A 21,940-nucleotide genomic window follows, 5' to 3' on the forward strand; every position below is an offset into this window, starting at 1 on the left:
TGTGGATGTAGCTACACCACATGGACTACAATGATTCAAGAAGGTGACACACCACCACCTTCTCAAGGACATTTAGGGTTGGGCGATAAATGCTGGCCTAGCCAGCATTGCCCATGTGTCTCAAGTGAATAAAAAAACTCTAAGTCCTGTTAACCCACCAACTTCGTGCCAGTTGGCCTAAATTGGATTCTGGTCTGACAACACCTTGATTTTAAAATGACCCTTGTTTTCAAATCCCCTCAAGGCCTTTCCCCTTTGTAACCTCCTCCAGCTCTACTACCTTACAAGATCTGTAGACTCCTCCAATTCATGCTTGCTAAGTATTCCTGATTTAATTGCTCCACCATCAGTAGCTGTGCCTTCAGCTGCCTAAGCTCTAAGATCTGTAATTTCCTCTCTAAATCTCTCCAGCTCTCTCTCTCCTCCTTTAAGATTCTCTTTAAAAACTTGCTGCTTTGCCTGTTTCAGTAACTGTTATATGGCTTGGTATCATATTTTATTTGATAACACTCCTCTGAAGTATCTTGGGAAGTTTTTCTATTTTTAATGTTAGGAAATAGAGACAGTTTAAGTAAGTCCCATTTGTGTTTGTAAGTGTTAGGCATGAGTTTTAGCTTTAAAGTTTAAGTTTGATTTGTATTTCTATATGTGTGTTAAGAAAGGTCAAATTGAGTTTTACTTTACTTTAAAAAAACTGAGGTTTTTTACGACTGTAAGCTAAGGTAAACAAACAAGGGTAGAAGAATTGGACCGTTGCTTAGCAACAGGGACCAGAGAGGGAGGTCCCTCCCACAGACAGACACACAAGAGAAACAGCAGTTTTGATTTGGAAGCTGTGAAGTTCAGTTAGTTTTTGAAAGTTGCTGCCAGGAGAGACTGGAGCAAAGGGGACAGCTAGCTAATCCCAAGCTAAAGAAAAACCCCAAACATCAAGGGCGAGTGGAAAAGTCCAAAGCCGACCTTGTGGTCAGAAGAAGGGCAGGAACCTAGGGAAGGTCCTGTTAAGTGAACCTAAGAGTGAGGGATAAAGAGAAAGGCTCCAAGCTTCAGATTTGAAGATACAAAAGCTGCAGAAAGCAGATTTAAAGTGAGAACAGTTTCCAGAGGCAAGAAGGTCCAAAGAGACAACTGAAGGCCTGTAAATCTTTGCTAGGGGCATGTGAAGCAGTAGTAGTACTGTTGACGGCTGAGTCGGTGAGGGAGAGTGCGTGGAAGACAGTTTGAATACATGTGGTGGCTCGGGGGAGGAACATCAGAAGGAGAGTTCGAAACCGTGGAGATAAACCCTTGCAGAAGGAGTCTGAGAGAAAGCATCGGTTTGGGAGAAGATTCCAAAGCGAATTCTTGAAGAGTGAAGATTGGAAACCCTTATGTGAAAGACGGAGTGCAGTGAGACCGGTTGGCTCACAGTGTGACTGTGAGGGGGAGTTGAGGTGGCATCTGTCATTTAGTTTGAGTGTCGTGTGTCTGACCACAGGGTGCCTATTGGTGTGTATTTACTGTGAACATGAGAGCATAAGATAGCTTTTGTAACTTGTGTTATCCTATAAATCTGTATATATCTGTAAAGATATAGTAGTTGGTGAAGGAGTATTGTAATATTGTTCATCTTTTCTTGTTGAATAAATTTTTTATTCTTTTGTTAAAAGTTCATGAGCTGACTCCTGTGACTCTGTTCAGTAGCCCCTCTCCATGCATCTAAACAAATAAATAAAAATTAGGGTATATCATCTGGGATCAGGCTTGCCCAGGGGTAACCTCCGCTGGGATCATAACATTAAGGTGCAGCACTAATGCAAGTTGGTATATTTCTTAGCTGTTGAGCTGTGAGTTGTTGAATATGAAATATGAACAAATCAAAAACTCTGAATACTCCATGCCAGAGAAACAAAGTGTGACATTGAAGTCTGGCTAAATACGATGTGACAAACCTGAATGGGACAAATAAAAATTATTGCTGCCAAAGGGCCTAGTGTCTCAGGGACACTGAGGTTCTGTATAACAGAAAAGTTGGTATACATATAACCCAGATTTTCCTGGAAACTAGTGATATTAGAATGGCATTGGGTTTGTTTTACACCATAAAAGTCTCAGGAAATATGATATCTGTGAGCTATACCATTATTTATGTCATGTCGTATTCCGCATCACGCTTTGTGCGCATCAACGTCAATACCCTCATTGAAACTGTGCAAAATTTATTATTGTCACTCTGCTCCCAGTTAAGTCAATAGAAATTGCAAGTTTCCTATATACACACACCATTATTCCTACCACAATCATGTAGATTGGAAAACTGGCACAAGGAAATGTGTTTATATTCATGAGCTCATAATAGTTAAAGTGAAATAAAATTTCTGCTGTTCATTTTGAACTTTTAGTTAAAATTCATAAAGACTTCTGGTGTGCCACATGCTAGTGAATATAGAAATATGAGGATAGTTCAGATGGATGCATGCTGGAGACTTGGTACAGGAGGGAGGGCTTTAGATTCTTGGGACACTTGGACTTGTTCTGGGGATTGTGGTGTCAGTATCTACTAAGTTCTGTTGATGGATGTTAAATACCCAGTAGTTTAAGGTAATAAGGTGCTAGATATTGATTAGTTAATTATACTCAGATGTGTACATAAAGAAGTCAGTTAGCACTCGATGTCTGGCGTTAGAGTGGAGAAGTAAGCTCTGTGGCGAGCAATGAACAGCCTCTACCAAAGCATCCTAATCTCGGTATCTTCTTCAACCAGGCTTGGAAATTCTCTGATATTATTAACATGAAAGTGAAGATTGAAGATTAAGATTTATTTCCAGGCAGAAAGTTATAATTGGAGTTAATTTTTTTTGAGAAGACTAATTGAAGACCCTGTGAAGAAGGATGACTGAAACCAGGTATAGGGTGGCAGGATATGATTTTCCATCACTATTTTGTGAAAAGGAACCTTATGATCTATGAAAAAATACAGTAGATATATGGACACAGGTTACGTCTCTACTGAAAAGAAAGCAAGGGCTGGCTCTAGCACTTTCGCTTCCTGCCAGATGCAAGATCTGCTGAGAAGTGTTCTTAGAACTGTAAGCTCAGGAACTGGACAGTGAAAAAGGTTTGGGCATTCTCTTAAAATTCACGAATAAAATTGATATGAAAGATGACTTATTGAATGCCTATTATGCTTGGCCTGACTTTGATGATAAATTTAGAAAAATGGATGATTCTTCTATAGAAGAATACGTCATGAAGTTTTAACTGACTATATATGAGATTACAGCGATTCCGTGTGGAAATTCCTAAATCATTTCTTGTCTTTTAAATATTGGACTTGTGCTAGGATACCAAACATGAATAGGCTCTTGGTTTTAACTGGAGTTATATTCAAAGGGAGAGAAAAGCTTTTTGATCAAATGTCCAAAGCCTCAAAAAAAAACATTTCTGGGTAAACATTCATTTCCGGCTGCTTTTATGGCGCAAGTGGGCTCTTCAGCAGTGACACCAAAGATGGAGGATACAATGCTAGCAGCGTTTTGAGACAGTTCAAATTCAAACAAGAATTACACAGAAAGTATGAGGACAGAGACCCTTTTGGGAGCTGTAACAGGTGGCAATTATAGAAGGGGAATGAGTCCCAGGAATAGTTAAGGCGTGGTCAACAGGTACTTCAAATACAACTCCAGCTATCATTATGTGTTGGATTACCCAAAAATGAAAAACGGGGGTTTTAAGTTAACAGATGACATCGAAGGTATGGAAGACGAGGAAGACAATACTGACCAATTAGAAGGAATCGTATTGGTCACTAGAAGCTTCAGTCTGGTAATGAATATCCGAGTCGTAAATTCGTTCAATTACACCGTTCTAGATAGTGGGTGTACGTCCAAAGTATGGGAGTTGACTGGGCAAAATTTTACATAGATTCTTTAAGTAAGGAAGATTGAAGAAAAGCCAAAGAATGTGACAGTTCTATTTGTTTCAAGCTCGGTGAAGGTAACACATTGAAATCACTAAAAAGAATAGTAATTCCATGTAAAATAGCAGGAGTGAATCACTTCATCAATACTGATGTGGTATTGAGTGAAATACCTGTACTGTCAAGTAAGCCTTCAATGAAAAAGGCCCAAATTAGACATGGAGCATGATGAAACAATTGTTTTTGGTAGATCTGTAGATTTGCAGTTTACACAGTCAGGACATTATTGTATTCCTTTAAGGCCTATGACCTCTAGACAGAATGTTAAAGAGGTATTAATGACAGCTGGGGATAGGGATTTAAAGGAGAAGAAGCAAATTATTACAAAACTACATCAACAATTTGCACATTCCTCTGGCCATAGGTTGAAGATTCTGTTAAAGGATGCAGAGGCACTGGATGAGGAATACAGTAGACTTTGATATTTGTAAAAAAGTACAGGAGAACGCCATCACAACCATTAGTAAGTCTTCCATTGGTAAAATATTTTAATGAAACCGTAGTGATGGACCTCAAAGTGTGGAATAAAGAAAAAAGAAATTTTCTTCTATATTTTGTAGCCGTAGCAACTAGATTTAGTTTGTCAACGGTAATTTTTAGTAAAGGCAACAAAAGTAATTATCGACAAGGTAATGGAAAGATGGATAGGAATGGGGCTAGGAGTACCAGCTAAATTCTTAATGGACAATGGAGGAGAACTTGTCAGTGATGAATTCAGGACACTGAAAATTTGAATATTGAAGCAATAAATATAGCAGCAGAAAGTCCTTTTAGCAATGGGATATGAGAGAGAAATCATGCCATGATTGATGAAATGCTCCAAAAAAATTTTAGCTGACCAATCGAATTGTAAATTGACAACTACTCTAGCATGGGCAGAACATGCAAAGAAACATGCTCCAGATGGTTGAGGGCTACAGCCCCTATCAATTAGTTTATGGCAGGAATCTGAAGATGTCTTCAATAATGTGGGACCATCCCCCTGCTTTGGAGGGGACTGCCATTAGTTCAATTATTGCAGAATGTTTGAATGCGGGGAGAAGAGCGTTTATTGAGGCAGAGGTTTCAGAAAAAAAATTGGGAGAGCTTTGAGGTATTGAAACAGACTGTCAAATGAATTTTAAGCACTGCGACATGGCGTTTTATAAAAGGGAAGGGCAGAAGGAATGGAGAGGCCCAGGAAAAGTTATAGGCAGTGATGGCAAAATGATAATCTTGCAACGTAGTAACCAAACTGTGAGAGTACATTCCACGCGGCTTATTGTCATTGATTACACATTGACGGAACCTGAAGAGAGGTTGGAAACTGAAGATGCACCATGCACCTCGCACACATATATGCAGGATCTGTATGAACAAATTGTGGCAGATAATGGGCTAACTGAGAGTTAGACCATGTGATGGTGAAGATCAGGATAGGGCCACTTATCTCAAAGATCAACTACCGAAAGTTGGAACTAGGGTGGCATATATGCCAGAAGGGGCTAGTCTGTGGAGGGAAGCCACCATAGAAAGAAAGGCAGGAAAGACCACAGGGAAATACAAAAACTGGCTGAATGTACAAGACAAAGGGGCAGAATATCAGATCCGTGGATTGACAGAAGGAAGTAAAAATGTGGAAAGCCAGGAAACAGTGTGCCTAATGGTAATCACAGCCCAAGGAAAAGATCAAGAACTTGTGAAAGGAAGTCTAGTCGCAGGAGGTACAGATCAAGTAGTAGTAGTCCAGAGAGGGGCAGGAGATCTAGTAGGAGACATGGTTTAACAAGAGCAAGGACCAAAGAACAGGTGAGGGAACAACACAAGAAGTAGGAGCCTCAACGATAGAGAAGTTCTAGTGGCTATTAACAAGTTAGATGGTAAATTAGTAAAGGAGGCAAAATAAAAATAACTTGACAGTTGGAGAGAGTTTGGCGTTTACACTGGTGCCAGACAAAGGACAGCCAGCGTTGTCCCATAGTTGGATATGTACGGAGAAAGTACTTCCTGATGGTAGGTATACGGTTAAGGCCAAACTTGTAGCTTGGGGATTTGAGGAACAACTGGGTGACCAGGAAGTTGGAGTTGGCTCCCCATGAGCAGGAAAAGTAAGTTTGAAGGTTTTCCTAACACTCTTAGCGACAAACTCATTGGAATGTAAATCCATTGACATCATAGCAGCATTTTTGCAAGAGGAACAATTTCAAAGAGAAGTATTCTTAAAGCTTCCAAAAGCAGATGGAGATATAGAAGGGAAATTATGGAGAATGAACAAGTCTCTTTATGGGCTAAACAATGCAACCAGGGTACACTATTTTTCAGTTAGCTCTGTCTTAAGAAAAGCTAAAAGCAGGTCCAGTAATGTTTTATTGGTACGAAGAAGGAAAACTAGCAGACGTTTTTTTAATGCACCTGGATGATTTCCTGTAGCAGGGTACCTGCGACATTTGAGAAATTTGTGACAGATAAAGTAATAAAGGAATTCAAAATTAGAATTCAGGCTTTTGGAGCTTTTAAGTATATAAGTTTAGATATTAGGCAGACTAATTTGGAAATAATTCTGACTCAATAGTCTTACCTGGAGAATGTTAATCGGATCCCAATAAATCAGGCCAGATCCCCTCAAAAGGAAGATTCTACAACCAAAGAAGAAGCAGATCAATTAAGAAGCTTAATTGGGTAATTAAACTAGACCAGATGCGAGCTAGGATGTATTGGAATTGAACACCATGTTGAAATATGTCATGGTCTGGGAAGTGCTAAAAGCAAATAAGACATTGAAGAAATTAAGTTTAGAAGTATGTACGCACAGATTTCCAGACCTGGGTGATCCAGAAAGGATGAAATAAGTCGATTTTAGTGATGCCCCGCATGCTTGCTACCCTTCCTGATGGTTATTCGAGTACAGCAGGATTCATTATATTTTTAGTGGGAAGAAGTGATAAATGTTGTCCATTAGCATGGGAATTGAAGAAAATAAAGAGAGTAGTTTAGAGCACCTTAGCTGCAGAGACACTTGTGCTGGTAGAAGCAACAGATATGGCTATGTATTTATTGAGTATTTTAAAGGAACTCCTATGTAAGATGCAACCGGGGAAAAATGTGCCTATAGAATGCTATATAGATAACCGTTCGTTCTGGGACAATATCCATTTGACAAAGTGTTATGGAAAAGAGGTTGAGATTTGATCTTGCAGGTTTAAAAAAGACATTGGAAAGGAAGGAGGTTTCAAAAATAAAATGCGTTGGTGCAAGTCACCAGTTGTCAGATTATTTCACAAGAATGAATGCTTGTCCAAATAAATTGTTGGATATCCTCAAAGAGGGCCTTGTGTTTTAATGGATTATGAGAACACGAAAATTTTCTTGTAACATTATTATTGTTTTTCGTTTTCAAGATGGGAGTATATTAAAGATTGATTGTACAATAAGATAACGTATTATCATTTTGTATTTTTTCTTATGAATAGTTTTTGTTTACATATCAATTGAATTTAAAGAAAAGAGGTGGATCTGTTAGCATCTAATAGGTTTTGTTGATGGATGTTAATACCCAGTGGTTTAAGGTAATGAGGTGAACAGGTGTTGGGTATTGATTAGTTAATTATACTCAGATGTGTATATAAAGAAGAGTCAGCCAGCACTGTATATCTAGTGTTAGAGTGGAGAAGTAAACTCTGTGGTGAGCAATAAACAGTCTCTACCAAAGCATCCTAGCCTGTGTCTTCTTCACAACCAGGCATGGGAATTCTGACACGTGGGACCTGTACAGACCAGATAGGTTGCACCTCAACAGGTCTGGTACTGATGTCCTCACAGGGTGGTTTTCTAGTGCTGTAGGAGAGGGTATAAACTAATTTGGCATGGATATAGCATTGGAAAGGAGAAACAAGGTACACAAATGATTGGGAAAGACCGATAGCACGAGAGTAAGCAATATTAAGGTATTACATAGGGTCAGACTAAGAGGGAATAAGTACAGTAATACCTAATTCAGGTTTACAGTTCATGTATGTAAACGCATGAAGCATGGTAAATGAAGTTGGTGAACTGCAGGTGCAAATAGAAAATTGGGAATTTGATATTAGTGGCAACGGAGATCGGGTTCAAAAAGGACAGGACTGGATACTATATTTTCCTGGATACAGGGCATTGAGAGAAGTTAGGGAAGGAAAGAAAGGAGGAAGGGTGACAGTATGGATTCAGGAGAACGTTACAGTGCTGGAGAGTGTGTATGTCCTAGAGGGAATGAGGATAAAATCTACTTAGTTAGAGCTAAGAAACAACACAGATGCTATTCGCACTACTGGGAGTTTCTATAGGCCTCCAACAAGAAAAAACATCTTCCTTTGACTAGGTTTGAATCTAGTTGGTGGAGAGTTCTCTCCCCCCACCCCCCCACCGATTTCCATTAACTTCATTCTTACTTGGGCTTCCTGTTGCCACATTTGGATAAATGCTGCCTTGATGATGATAATGGCATTGATTAATAATGTAAAACAAAATATATTTGCCAATGGCTTCATTAGCTTCCAAAAATATATTTTTGCATCGGTACAATTCCACACTAATAATTCCAATTTGTCATGGTAAACAATGCAAAATATTCACAACAAAAGTTAGGACGTTTGCAAACAGCAGGAAAACTAATTTTGCTGTAAAAATAATTTTCTGGTGTTTCACTTACTAAGCAATTACTGAGAACAACCACAAACATAGAGTTGGAATTTATAGGCATACCTTGGTGAGAAATTTTCAGTTTGAACTGTTCTTGGCATACTGAAAGAGAAAGGATGCTGGGCTAGATATCCAGTTAAAACTTGATTGGAATTATAAAACCGCAGGAGACCTGATGGAGCGGTTGAGTTTGGAGGGTTGGGACTTGGGGTTGGGAGGGGGGTGGGGTGGGGGGTAGAATATGGAGCAACGGTAATGGGTAAGATAGAAAAATAAAGCAGTTTTAAATAAAAGAGGAACGGAGGGCAAACTCAAAAAATAAACTGCGATGATTGTTATGGACAGTAAAAATATTGTAACATAATAGTTAAAGATCAATGACCATAGATAAACTGAGTATGACAATCTGACAGAAACGATACTGAAGTACAGGTTTTGACAATGTAGGCCAGCAGAGAAAATATAATTTTTAAAATTGGAATTACCACAATATGCAAAAATCGAGGATCCTACATCTGAGAAGGAATAGTGTATCAGTGAAATGAAGGAAAATGGCATACTTGGTTTGTGGGTCAAGTGCTTTTCCATCCTTTTGCTAGGACAAAACATTCATTTTTCCAAGAGCTGTCATTTGTCAGATTTTGTTATTTAATGGTTTGAAAGTTTTGCCACATTTGAAGCAGAAGAAGTGTTTATGAGAATCAAGCTGAATATAGAACGTTCAGAGGGAAGTGAAAAAGAAAATTAGAGGCAAAAAAAGAGTATGCAAAGTGACTGACAGCTAATATAAAATGGAATCCAAAAGTTTTCCATAGGCATATAAACAGGAAAAGAGTAGTATTAGGGTCCAAAAGGTGGATTTAAACATGGAAACAGGGCATGGCTAACATGCTAAATGAATACTTTGCATCTGTTTTTACCAAGGAAGAAGATGCTTCCAAAATCATATTGAATGATGAGGTAGTTGAGATATTGGATGGGCTAAAAATTGATAAAGAGGAGGCATTAGAAAGGCTGGCTGCACTTTCCAAAGTTGTTAAGTCAGCAGTGGCAGATTGGATGCCTCTGAGGATGCTGAGGCAAGTAAGTGTTGAAATTGAGATACTGGTCATAATCGTCTAATAATCCTCAGATAAGGGGATGGCACCAGAAGACTGGAGAATTGGAAATGTTGAAGTGTTACACCCTTGTTCAAAAATGTGTGTTAGGATAAACCCAGCAATTACAGACTAGTCAGTTTAACCTCTGTAGTGGGAAACTTTTATAAAGGACAACTTAAGACAAACTTAACAATCACTTGGACAAGTACAGGTTAATTAAGGAAGCAAAATACAAATTTGTTAAAAGGAAATTCTGTTTAACCAACTTGATGGAATTTTTGATGAGGTAACAGAGAGTTAGCAAGGGTAATGCGGTTGATGTGATCTATATGGACTTCCAAAAGGCGTTTGATAAGGCATCACATAATGGGCTTCAACTAGACTGGTAAATCTATCAAGCGAAAGGGACAGTGGCTACAAAGCTGGCCTATTGATAGGAATCAGAATAGTGATGAGAGGGTGTTTTTCATACTGGAGGAAGGAACATAGTTGAGGTTTCCCAGAGATCATTTTTTAAAATTTCTTTGTTCATGGGATATGGGCACTGGATATGGGCACTGTTGGCTAGGCCTCTATTTATTGCCCAATCCTAATTGCCCTTTAGAAGGTGGTGGTGAGCTGCCTCCTTGAACCGCTGCAGCCCATGTGGTGTCAATACATCCACAATGCTGTTACGGAGGGAGTTCCAGAATTTTGATCCAGCAACAGTGAAGGAATGGTGATATAATTCCAAGTCAGGATGGTGAGTGGCCTGGAGGGGAAGTTCCAGGCGGTTGTGTTCCCATGGATCTGCTGTCTTTGTCCTTCTCAGTGTATTGTATATATTGAGGATTTAGACCTAGGAGCACAGGGCATAATTTCAAAATTTGCATGTTGTGAACAGTGAGGCGTGTAGTGATAGAATTCAAGAAGACAGAGACAGGCTGGTGAAATGGGCAGCATGTGCAGATGAAATTTAATGCAGAGAAATGTGAGGTGAGACATTTTGGTAGGAAGAACCAAGGAGTGGCAATATAAGATAAAGAGGTACAACTCTGAAGGGAGTGAAGGAACAGAGACCTGAAGGTCTCAAATCAATGTACAAATCATTGAAGTTGAGAAAGTGATTAAAAAAGCATACAGGATCCTGGGCTTTATAGACAGAGGCATAGGGTACAAAAATAAGGCTGTTATGAAGAATATTTAAAACACTGATCTAACACACATCCCAACATACTTTTGTCTAAATTTTGAGTGTGCATTTTAAATCACTATGATTTCCCACCCATTCTATTCCCCCATCCCATCTTTTAAACCCAATCTCACACTTTTAGAGTGTGTCACATTTTGCAGGAGATAAGGAAGTGGCATTTTGAGAAATGTTTGAGCATGTTCAAAGTTGTTAGTAATTGCACTTAATTGGGAATATCCTAAGTTTACCAAGCTTTTGAGAAAACTAATTTGATTTGCAAAGAAAACATGAAGTGCAGATTTCAATGAACTTGCATCTTCAAGCCTCCTCCTGTTGCTATGACTGCAAAGACACTGATAGGTTTTTTTAGTAGCTCCTAAGGCTAATGTGCAAAGCTTAATGATAACCAGTTTCTTGAAATACGTGGTTGATATGTGGGACATTGCAATCCTTGAGGATTTTCTTTCAGCTTGGGGTTAGGCTTAAGGTTTATTGTGGTTTGGAAGTCTAAGTAGCTATTAATGTGTAGGACCAATAAAATACCTGTATTCTGTATTTTTGCCTTCATTTATTGATGGATTAAGCATGATTTTTTTTAATTTTCCCCTTCAGATTAATTTGTCATAGTTTTATAATGCAGCAGTAATAAACTAGCACTGTGCAGTTTTTATTGTATTTATTTGAATAGAATATTTTCAGAATTTGCTGGGCATGTAAAAACCAATTTAACAGTTAAAGCGTGCTAGCGCTTTCCAACAGCAGAATGTTAAACAGCGGCAGTTTCACTAATTTTGCTAATATTAACTCATGTTGTTTCGGAAGCTGAGTCTGACCTATCAGAGCTGAATTTACAGTATGTTGGCAGTGTTCTTCAGTATATTATATAGATGTATGCTTTAATAATGAGTTTGTTGTAAATATTTCAAGTTCAAGATTGTCCTATACAAGAAAATCAGAGCTTTGGATTATGATCCTGGATTTTATTCTTTAAATAACATTTCAAACCATAGTGATATGCAGAATTCTTAGTTTCTTTAGGTCATTTTTAATTTGTCTCATACCTTAAACTCACCATTCCTACTAATGATTCAGTGTTCATCCTTCAGCTATCCAGTATGATACTCTCCTCTGCAACCATTTGAATCTTTCTACTCTCATAATGTTTCTCAAATGGGCAACAAATTCTGGCATTGCCAGCAACATTGCCTCATGAACAAGTAAAAAAGAATCTTACAATATGAAGGCTCCTGTTGTGGAGAGCATATGAATAACTAACCAGTTTACCTGCCTTTGGTATGACAAAAACATTCACTCCCTCAACCATCGGCACACAGTGGCGGCAGTGTGTACCATACACAAGATAGACTGTAGCAACTCGTCAAGCCTACTTCACCAGCACTTTCCAAACTCATGACGACTAGCACCTAGAAGGACAAGGGCAGCAGATTCACAAGAACACCACCAGCTGCATGTTCCCCTCCAAGTCACACATCACCTTGACTTGGAAATATATCACCGTTCCTTCACTGTCACTAGGTTAAAATCCTGCAGCTCCCTTCCTAACAGCATTGTGGGTGTACCTACACCACATGGACTGCAGCGGTTCAAGAAGGAGGCTCACCACCACCTTCTCTAAGGCAATTAGGGATGGGTAACAAATGTTGGCCCAGCCAGTGACGCCCACACCCCCTGAAAGAATAAAGACTTGCGCTGAAATGTACTGTGCTTGAGATGACTTTAAATAAAAGCAAAATGCAGTGTTATATCCTTTTATAAAAAGTGTTATAAAAAAACTTTTCTTTTTATTAGGTAAAGCGTAACATATTTGATCTCACAAACATCCATGTCCGTCACCAGATTTGGGAAGGCTGGCCTGCCTCTGCTGAGGATGACTCTGTGAGTGCAATTTATTTTTAAAGAATTTGTACTGTGCTTCAGTCCTTAGTATTGTGTAATGAATAGACAGGACAAATTCTTTCTGCAGATGTTCTTTTATGTACTGCTGCTGCTTTTGTTAGTATGTGGTTTTGATATATTTTCATTTCTGCATTACTCTTTTTATATGACCATTGTAACCATTAGCCAAACATCCTTTCATAATTGAAGAGAAACGTAGGGCACAGGAGCTTGCTTTTCAGATTTACCCATAGCTGAGACCAGTCAGCTGTATAAACATTTCAAGATGTTTTAGTATCTGCATGCATAAAGGCTTTCCTCTGAAATAATTCAGCCATCCATTCAATACATTCTCCAACTTTTTTGTAAACTGATTTAACTTTTTAAAATCAATTGGAATGAAATCCTGTTCACTGAAGCTTAGAATTTTGTTAGCTTAATCACTTTGTTAATGCTTGAGCTGCTGGCATGATTTTATATAGAAATATTTAAGGTATGAGGAAATTATTGTAGAGCTGCTAAGCTTTTTTTATTGGAAAAACGATGCAATGAAGCAAAATGCTACTTTTTAAGTTTTGTCTTAATATCGTGAATATTTTTGACCAAGTTATTGTTTATAACTGGAATCAAGGTCTGGTTTGGGTGCAATATACTTAAATGTGACATTTTTGTCTTAAATATTTAATTTCATTCAGTTAAATCCAGAATGAATGTTGTTGATTGTATGATTCAAAAGTATTATTTTGTGGTTTTATGCACACTTTCTCCCTCATGCCGGCTTGCTCTCTCTTGCTGTCTCTCTCTCTCTCTTTCTCTCTCTCTCTCTCTCTTTCTCTCTCTCTCTCTCTTGCTGTCTCTTAAGATATCTCTCGCCCTGGCCCTCTCACTCGCCCTATGTCTTAAGCTATCTCTTACACTCCGCCTTGCTCTCGCTGGCCCAACACCACCTCCCCGCGCGTTCTATCCCTCCTTTCTGCCCACCCGCCCTTGCTCGCTCCCACTGTCTCGCCTGCCTGCGCTTACTCCTTCCCGCTCCAATTGTAACATTAGAGGCATCCCTATGTGACCTCTCCTGCTCTTGCACAGTTTATCGTAGTCTGCCCCAACCCAAAGCTTCACAGCATCTTCCCCACTACAGGGTAAAGATGTTTAAGGGATGAAAGCTTCTATTCCTCAAATATTTTTTCATTTTTGTATTAAGAATTATAGTTTTCCTCCTCCTCCTCTTCATAATTTGTCAAAATTTGCAAATTCTTCCATATTTTGAGGAAAAATCTTTGAATTTTTTTCAAATTGATTTTTTTTCCAGTATTAATGCGGCTATCAAGAAAATTAAATTTCAGCATTGCAAAGGGTGTTTTTGAGACTTTACAGAGGTGGATTACCATAATGTTTTGTCTCCATTGCTTGTAGTTGATGCACGGCAAAAATACTGCAATAGCTTAAACTGTATCAAATCTTACTGACTGCATACCTGCAGCATGTCCTACCAAAGAAAATTGAGGGAAAGCCTCATCCAGCGTACCTGACAATTTGTTCTATAATGGCCTTCTACAGTTCAAACTGCATGATACTGCTGCCACAACATTATCTAGTATTTCCACGTAATCAGCACTTTGGATATGAGTCCTTCCAGCACCCAGACTCCACCAACAGCAACCAGTTCAATGAAGCCGCCACCAGGCATCAAGAAAGGACTGAAAGGACTTGTCATCATCTCTTGATGACTTCCCTACAACTTTCACCACTTCCTTCTAAAAAAAATCAATCCAAAGAAGGACACAAGCACAGGCTCCACCTGCTGCCCCTGCTTGTCCTTGGATTCAGCCTGACACTGGGGTAAACTGTATTGACACTGGTCAGGGTCACTTTGTTGTGTCTGCAGAAATCAACGTCAGCGCGAACCATTAGCAGATCTCTGATACAAGTTAGGATAATTTTGAAGCCCATCTTATTTGTGTCAATCTTCTGTATTGGTTCTTCAGAAAAGGAAAGGTTAATTTATAGCATTCTTTGACATAGGCACGTGAGCTTCTCAAAGTACCATTGACAAAGCTAATATCCACCCTGACATGAACCACTGCCATTGGCTTTGAGCAGTATATTGTAGTCATGTTAATTTTGGATGCATCACTCACCGAGGCATCTGACATCTCCTATTTTGCCACTTACTTCAAAGGTGAGTACAGCAGTGAACCGACAAGTGGTTCCTTACTTGACCTGTTGTGGACCTGTTGTGGTCCTTGATGACTCCTGTACCCTCCCTCCTTGCCCACACTATCTGTAACTTGTGGCATTTCCACCTCCAGGAGAGACAGGAACATAGTTGGCTCTGTTGTAGTGACAGAAGGCCCTGCTCAAGTGAGAACAAGATTAGATATTGCTGTGATGTATCCTGCAGCTGAAGACCCTGTCAGTGTTTACATGTGAATACTGGTCACTTGGATAAGATTTTATGGAGACTTTATGAAACTATAACCCAACAAGGCAGAAAGGATGCAAGTTGTTGGAAGAAAAAGTCTCTTCAATAAACACCCCCAGTTCCACCCGAGTTCAGATTCATAGTGCAGCAATCTGGATAATGTGCCACCAAATCCACTAGGTTGTTTCCACTGCAGACCAAATCTTAATTTCTCTCAGTGGCATGGTATATTTTGTGAATCAGTTGCTACACCTGAAGGAATAACTCTTTCAGTTGCAGTGGCAGGCTGAATCAGTTCCCTGGCGCAAGAATGTAGTCAGTCACTCTGGCGATCTTGCTCTGCTGGTTGCATTCATCATGAATCATTCAGCACCACCTTTTTTAAACAACCTCTTAATGGTGAAAGATTTTTTGAAAAGCTGTTAGAAAACTGTGTATTTCATCTGCAGAGCCTTTGAACCATCCCTCTCGTAGCACCTTGTGGGAGAGTTTCATGTTGTGAGAGTAGCCACTACAATGTTAAGGTCTGAATTGAGATTGCAACAGCAGCCTTTTTGAAGCTTTAGCATCTGGGCAGATTGCCATCTTAGAACCTGCCATCCTAAACTGGAGTATGAACTGTGCATTTCTCACTCAAAATGCTCCACAGCTGCATGTCTAGATCATTCCTCAAGCAGTTTGTTTCTCCCCAGTTGAATTTACATGTATTGCTGATTTCATGGAAATTTCTCAGCATGTTGGTGTAAGTGTTGCAAAGAAAATGGAATTATTGAAAATTTGTTTTGTTATAAAAAGTGATCTTTTATGATGAGTCAGAGTCCAGCTACCAGCGATGCATGAGTATTACCTCTGTGATATTGGCTTGTTGTATCATCATTCTATTTAAAGGTGAACAGCTACTGGGCATCAGATCCCATCACTAATGTCCCAAAATGTTTTAAAGCTGTCACTTTTAATAGGAAACTATATTAGAATTTAAGTTCCAATATTTTGTAGAGATTTTGTCAACAAACAGGCTAATATTTTATAAAATGTTACTTAATTTATTTCTAAATAGTAACAGGATGAACTTTCGCTGTTCCAAATTATGACCCCTCAAGTAAATGCTTCTAGTAATTAGAACTTCAGACATCATTTACAATGTTAAAAATTATTCTTACCCTCAAAATACTGAAACATGCCCTTGATAAATTGTAAAATGAGAATCTGGCCCGATTGTGTGTTTCTTCTTTGTCACGGTTGAACCCCCTCAGCATGAAAACATTTACTGACCAGAAGTCTATATATGTGCTTCCCTAGTGAGGATGTGCTAAAACATAGTTATTGACAACTCGTACAGTATCCCATCCCTCATTAAAGTGAGAGCTGCAGCAGACAGTGTATTTTTACTACCTAAAGGGATCCAAAAAATAATATATTAAATGACTGTTGACTTAGATTAAGTTAACTGATGTTGCCAGATGAGCCAGGTCTATCAGGTTCAGAAGAGACTCAAGATTATACAGGAATCCAATTACAGCAAGCCTATGTAGTTTCCTGTTTATTGAGCTTGAGGTTAACAAGAAATGTAGTGAAAATGGTTCCCATGGCACCGTGGGTCTTTTCACATCCAGTAAGTAAATTTAAATGAATGGAAGCAAATGCAGGTATTGAGTATTTGTTTTTATGTACTACAGTCATTAATTCAAAAAACTGAGGCACAATGTTATGTAAAATTTCATGAACGAGAACTTCAAAGAGGCAAGTATCATCAGGCTCTGTAAAATCTTTGACAAGAACCAGCCAAGGATTAATTTGTTTTTAATTGTTCTACTTTGAAACCAATTTGCATGTTGTGATGTGGGTTCAGGTCAATGAAAAATAGAACTTAAGCATTATTGAATGACAGTTACATATCGCACCACAGGGGGTTGACAGGCATCATACATTGTTATGAGGAGTCTTTCCATAATTGCTGACATTTATCCAGTGTTTCACAGTATTTGCTAATGTATTAATGCAGTCAATCTTTGAGAGGCTGCACATACCTTTTAGCCCTGGCTTTCATGGTTTCCTAAATTCATAGACCCACTGAAACTTATTCCCTTCTGGTTGCCTTAGTGACAGAGCTCAGAGATAAGCCTAGGTAGAGCCCTTTTGTGATTGCTTTCAGGTGACATTCAGTGATAGCTTGAGTAGAGTGTCCTTTTATAGTTCTTGTAATTCAAAAAATGATAGCAGCTTTCATTGCAAAGAACTAAGGGCTCTAGACCATTCCCTGATGGGATTTGTGTTTGATTTGCTACTTCGTGCCAGCAAGAGTCTGTTAGGTCCTGGTGGATAATGAGATTATGTAGTATGGTGCAGAAACCTAAAGGGGTCAAAATAACAATGCTTACACTATTGTTACAGGCTAAAGTTTTAGCCTGTGTTTTTCCATCAACTCTTGAAAACAAAAAAAAAGCATTTTAATAAATATTGCTCATATTTGCATATTATTTGCTTGCATTTACTTTTGCTTTAAAGCCTTTTTGTAACCAAGAAAATGGCATGCTAGCCAAAGTCTACCAACATCCTTGCTATCCATTATAAGGCACAAGTTTGTCAAATATGATCAGGCAGAATGTGAAAAAGACAAAAAAAATCTAGTCTGTTCTTTAAAGAAATATTTGAATCACTCAGCAAATAAGATGTTCAAATTGCTTTCAGCTTACATTACTGGTGTAGCCTTACCTAGAGCTCTTTGAGCCAATTTGGGGTATTGCACTTTCTTCTGTGAGTATAAGGAAGCATCAAAATCTGTTTTCTTTCCCTCTGGAATAAAATACTACTTGTATCTAATAGTGGTAGGCCACTCCAGGTACTTGTCTAAGGTCTGTAGCATTTAGCTCCTAAATACACCAGCCTGATTAAATCTAACTGAGTAGGTTTGGAAACTATGCGAGAAAAGCGGGATTAAGCCCTTCTAGTAGTATCTTGTGTTTCTTTAACAGATGGTGAGGCTTAAAAGCATATTCCAGCCTCCCACCAGTGTTTATACTTGACACAATATTACTTCCATGCCAAAAGAAAACCACTGTGGATGTGGGATATTCTTCTACTCTGAAGCACCAAAAAGGCTCAACCTGCTGCTGTTCAGAGACTGAACTGAATCTATGATCATTGAACTCATGCTAAATATATGTTGGTCTCCCTCAGTGACAGTCTGATATTGAGGTCTCGGAGGATGAGATTCTTGGTAATTGCAAGGGTGGAAGATCTTTGCTGTCCCGCTACTAAATAAATACTCAAGCAGTAGTCCTTTGAATATTGTCCTTTCAGGTATGAGTTTTTCGGCTTGTAGGTGGGGGCATCAAAGTACGCGTATGTGGGAACAAAATACTTTTGGTGCACCCTTACCTACCTGGCATTCTTCTGTGGTTCCCCTCTTGTCCCTCTGAAAAGCTCTGGATAGAAGGATTTCAATTGAGAAACCGACTGTGGCACTGTTGAAACCATAGCAAATGGAGCAGAGCAATTCCCACAATGTCTGCTGGAGTAGCAACAGAAAGTCAAAAACATAACAAAGGAAAACCATGTAGAAATTTAACAAAAATTAGTCACTGAATTACTTACTCCCCTGAATGCCAGAAAAGCATGATATGGGCAGCAATAGAGGTTAGGACCTCTGCCAGATTCAGCCAATCACTGTTTGGGGCCTTGTATGGTGAGGGGAGAAGAGGTAAAAGGATAGGTGTTACATCTCCTGCATTTGCATGGAAAGGTGCCATGGGAAGGGCACGGGGTGTTAGGGATGACTGAGAAGTGGACTGGGGTATCTCGGATGGAATGGTCCTTTTGGAATGCTGAAAGAGGAGAGCAAGGAAAGATGTGTTTGGTCATGGCCATCTTACTGGAGGTCCTGGAAATGGCAGAAAATGATCTGTTGAATATGGAAGCTGGCCGGGTGGAACATAAGAACAAGGGGAACTCCATCATAGTCCTGAGGGAGAGGAAGAGGTGAGAGCAGAGATGCGGGAAATGTGGCAGATTTTTATTTTTTATTTATTCAAGGGACATGGGCTTCGCTGGCTAGGCCAGCATTTATTGCCCGTCCCCAATTGCCCTCGAGAAGGTGTTGGTGAGCTGTCTTCATTAACCGCTGCAGTCCATGTGGTGTAGTGCTGTTAGGGAGGGAGTTCCAGGATCTTGACCCAGCGACAGTGAAGGAACAACAGTATATTTCCAAGTCAGGATGATGAGCGGCTTGAAGAGGAACTCCCAAGTGATGGTGTTCCCATGTATCTGTTGCCCTTGTCCGTCTAGATGGTAGTGGTCATGGGCTTGGAAGGTGTTGTCTAAGGAGCCTTGGTGAGTTCCTGCAGTGCATCTTGTAGATGGTGCTTGCTGCTGCCACTGTGCGTTGGTGGTGGAGGGAGTGAATGTTTGTGGAAGGGGTGGCAATCAAGCCGGCTGCTTTGCCCTGGATGGTGTCAAGCTTCTTGAGTGTTGTTGGAGCTGCGCTCATCCAGGCAAGTGGGGAGTATTCCATCACACTCCTGACTTGTGCCTTGTAGATTGTGGACAGGCTTTGGGAAGTCAGGAGGTGAGTTACTCACTGCAGGATTCCCAGCTTCTGACCTGCTCTTGTAGCCACAGTATTTATATGGCTAGTCCAGTTTTGTTTCTGGTCAATGGTAACCCCCTAGGATGTTGATAGTGGGGGATTCAGCGATGGTAATGCCATTGAATGTCAAGGGGCAGTGGTTAAATTCTCTCTTGTTGGAGATGGTCATTGCCTGGCACTTTTTGTGGTGTGAATCTTACTTGCCACATGTCAGCCCAAGCCTGGATGTTGTCCAAGTCTTGCTGCATTTAAACATGGACTGCTTTAGTACCCGAGGAGTCGCAAATGGTGCTGAAAATTGCGCAATCATCAGCAAACATCCCCACTTCTGACCTTATGATGGAAGCAGCTGAAGATGGTTGGGCTTAGGACACTACCCTGAGGAACTCCTGCAGTGATGTACTGGAGTTGAGATGACTGACCTCCCACAACCACAACAATCTTCCTTTGTGCTAGGTATGACTCCAGCTAGCACAGAGTTTTCCCCCTGAATCCCATTGATTCTAGTTTTGCTAGGGCTCCTTGATGCCACACTCGGTCAAATGCAGCCTTAATGTCAAGGGCAGTCTCTTTTGTGTCTCTTCTGGAGTCCAGCTTTTCACTACTTCAGCAGGCAATGTGGCCCATGTTTGAAACAAGGTTGTAATGAGGTTAGGCCCTGGCAGAACCCAAACTGAGCATCATTGAGCAGGTTACTGTTAAGCAAGTGCCACTTAATAGCATTATTGATGACCCCTTCCATCACTTTACTGACGATCAAGAGTAGACTGACGGAGCGGCAATTGGCTGGGTTGGATTTGTCCCGCTTTTTCTGTACAGGACATACCTGGATAATTTTCCACGTTGCTAAGTAGATGCCAGTGTTGTAGCTGTACTGGAAGAGCTTGGCTAGGAGCTTGACTAGTTCTGGAGCACAAGTCTTCAGCACTATTGCTGGAATATTGTCAGGGCACATAGCCTTTGCAATATCCAGTGCTTTCGGGCATTTCTTGACATCACGGGGAGTGAATTGAATTGGCTGAAGATTGGCATCTGTGATGCTGGCGACCTCCAGAGGAGGCCGAGGTAGATCATCCACTCGGCATTTCAGGCTGAAGACCTGCAAATGCTTCAGCCTTATCTTTTGCACTGATATGCCGGGCTTCCTTATCATTGAGGCTGGGGATATTTTTGGAGCCTCTTCCTCCAGTGAATGGTTTAATTATCCACCACCATTCATGACTAGATGTGGCAAGATTGATCTGTTGGTTGTGGAATCGTTTAGCTCTGTCTATTGCTTGCTGCTTATGCTGTTTTGACACGCAAGTAGTCCTGTGTTGTAGCTTCACGTGGAGTGAATCGAATTGGTTGGAGACTGGCATCTGTGATGCTGGGGACTTCTGGATATGCTCGAGGGCACTGTCAACGCACCTTCCAGGTGAAGCAATGATTAACTTGTGCTCTTTTTTCAATTTAGTCTACTGTATTCGCTGTTCACCACGTGGTTTCCTCTGCATTGGGGACACCAAAGGCAGATTGGGTGACCGCTTTGCAGAACACCACTTATGTCTGCAAGCATAGCCCATGCTTCCGATGACTTATTTTAATTCTCCACCTGGCTCTCATGCTGAGGTTTCTGTACTTGGCCTTCTGCACTGTTCCAGTGAAGCTCAACATAAGCTTGAAGAACGGCATCTTCTCTTTCAGTTACGCACTTTACAGCCGTCAGGACTCAACACTGAGTTCAACAATTTCAGACCATAATCTTGGTGCCCATTTTGTTTCATATTCCTTGCATGTTCTGGCTTTTCCCTTATTTTTTGTTTGCTGTCAACAGCACATCTGCTGGAGGCACAACTTTTTGTTTCTTTGTTTCTTTTCTTTCCTCATCACCACTCTCTTTGGCCCTGGAAGACTAACTCTCCTGTCATTCAATCTCTCCTGTCTTTCATCCTATCACAGATCTTCCTTTTGTCCTTGTCCCACCCATCCCTTGCTCCACAGCTATTACATTTCTAACTTTTCCCTTCTCTGATGGCCTGAAATATTAACTCTGTTTCCCTCCACAGATGCTGCCACAACCTGCACGGTATTTCCAGCATTTTCTGTATTTTTTTAGACCTAATACAGCCCTGACTTGAAATTCAAATACACGTACTTTTCAGCAGGTTTC

The 21,940-nt window shown here is 40.1% G+C and overlaps 1 protein-coding gene across 2 annotated transcripts in view; it reads left to right on the plus strand.

The window, feature by feature from the left end:
- faf1 (Fas (TNFRSF6) associated factor 1) overlaps nt 1–21,940 on the plus strand; it is a 383,193-nt gene that overhangs the window by 152,987 nt on the left and 208,266 nt on the right. For both annotated transcript variants that reach the window (XM_078561145.1, XM_078561146.1), the window contains exon 8: nt 12,695–12,781. In XM_078561145.1, coding sequence (XP_078417271.1) covers nt 12,695–12,781 — 87 coding nt within the window. The remainder of the gene's footprint in view (nt 1–12,694; nt 12,782–21,940) is intronic.

This window comes from Cetorhinus maximus, chromosome 17, assembly GCF_964194155.1.
Source record: "Cetorhinus maximus chromosome 17, sCetMax3.hap1.1, whole genome shotgun sequence".
Lineage (NCBI taxonomy): Eukaryota > Metazoa > Chordata > Chondrichthyes > Lamniformes > Cetorhinidae > Cetorhinus > Cetorhinus maximus.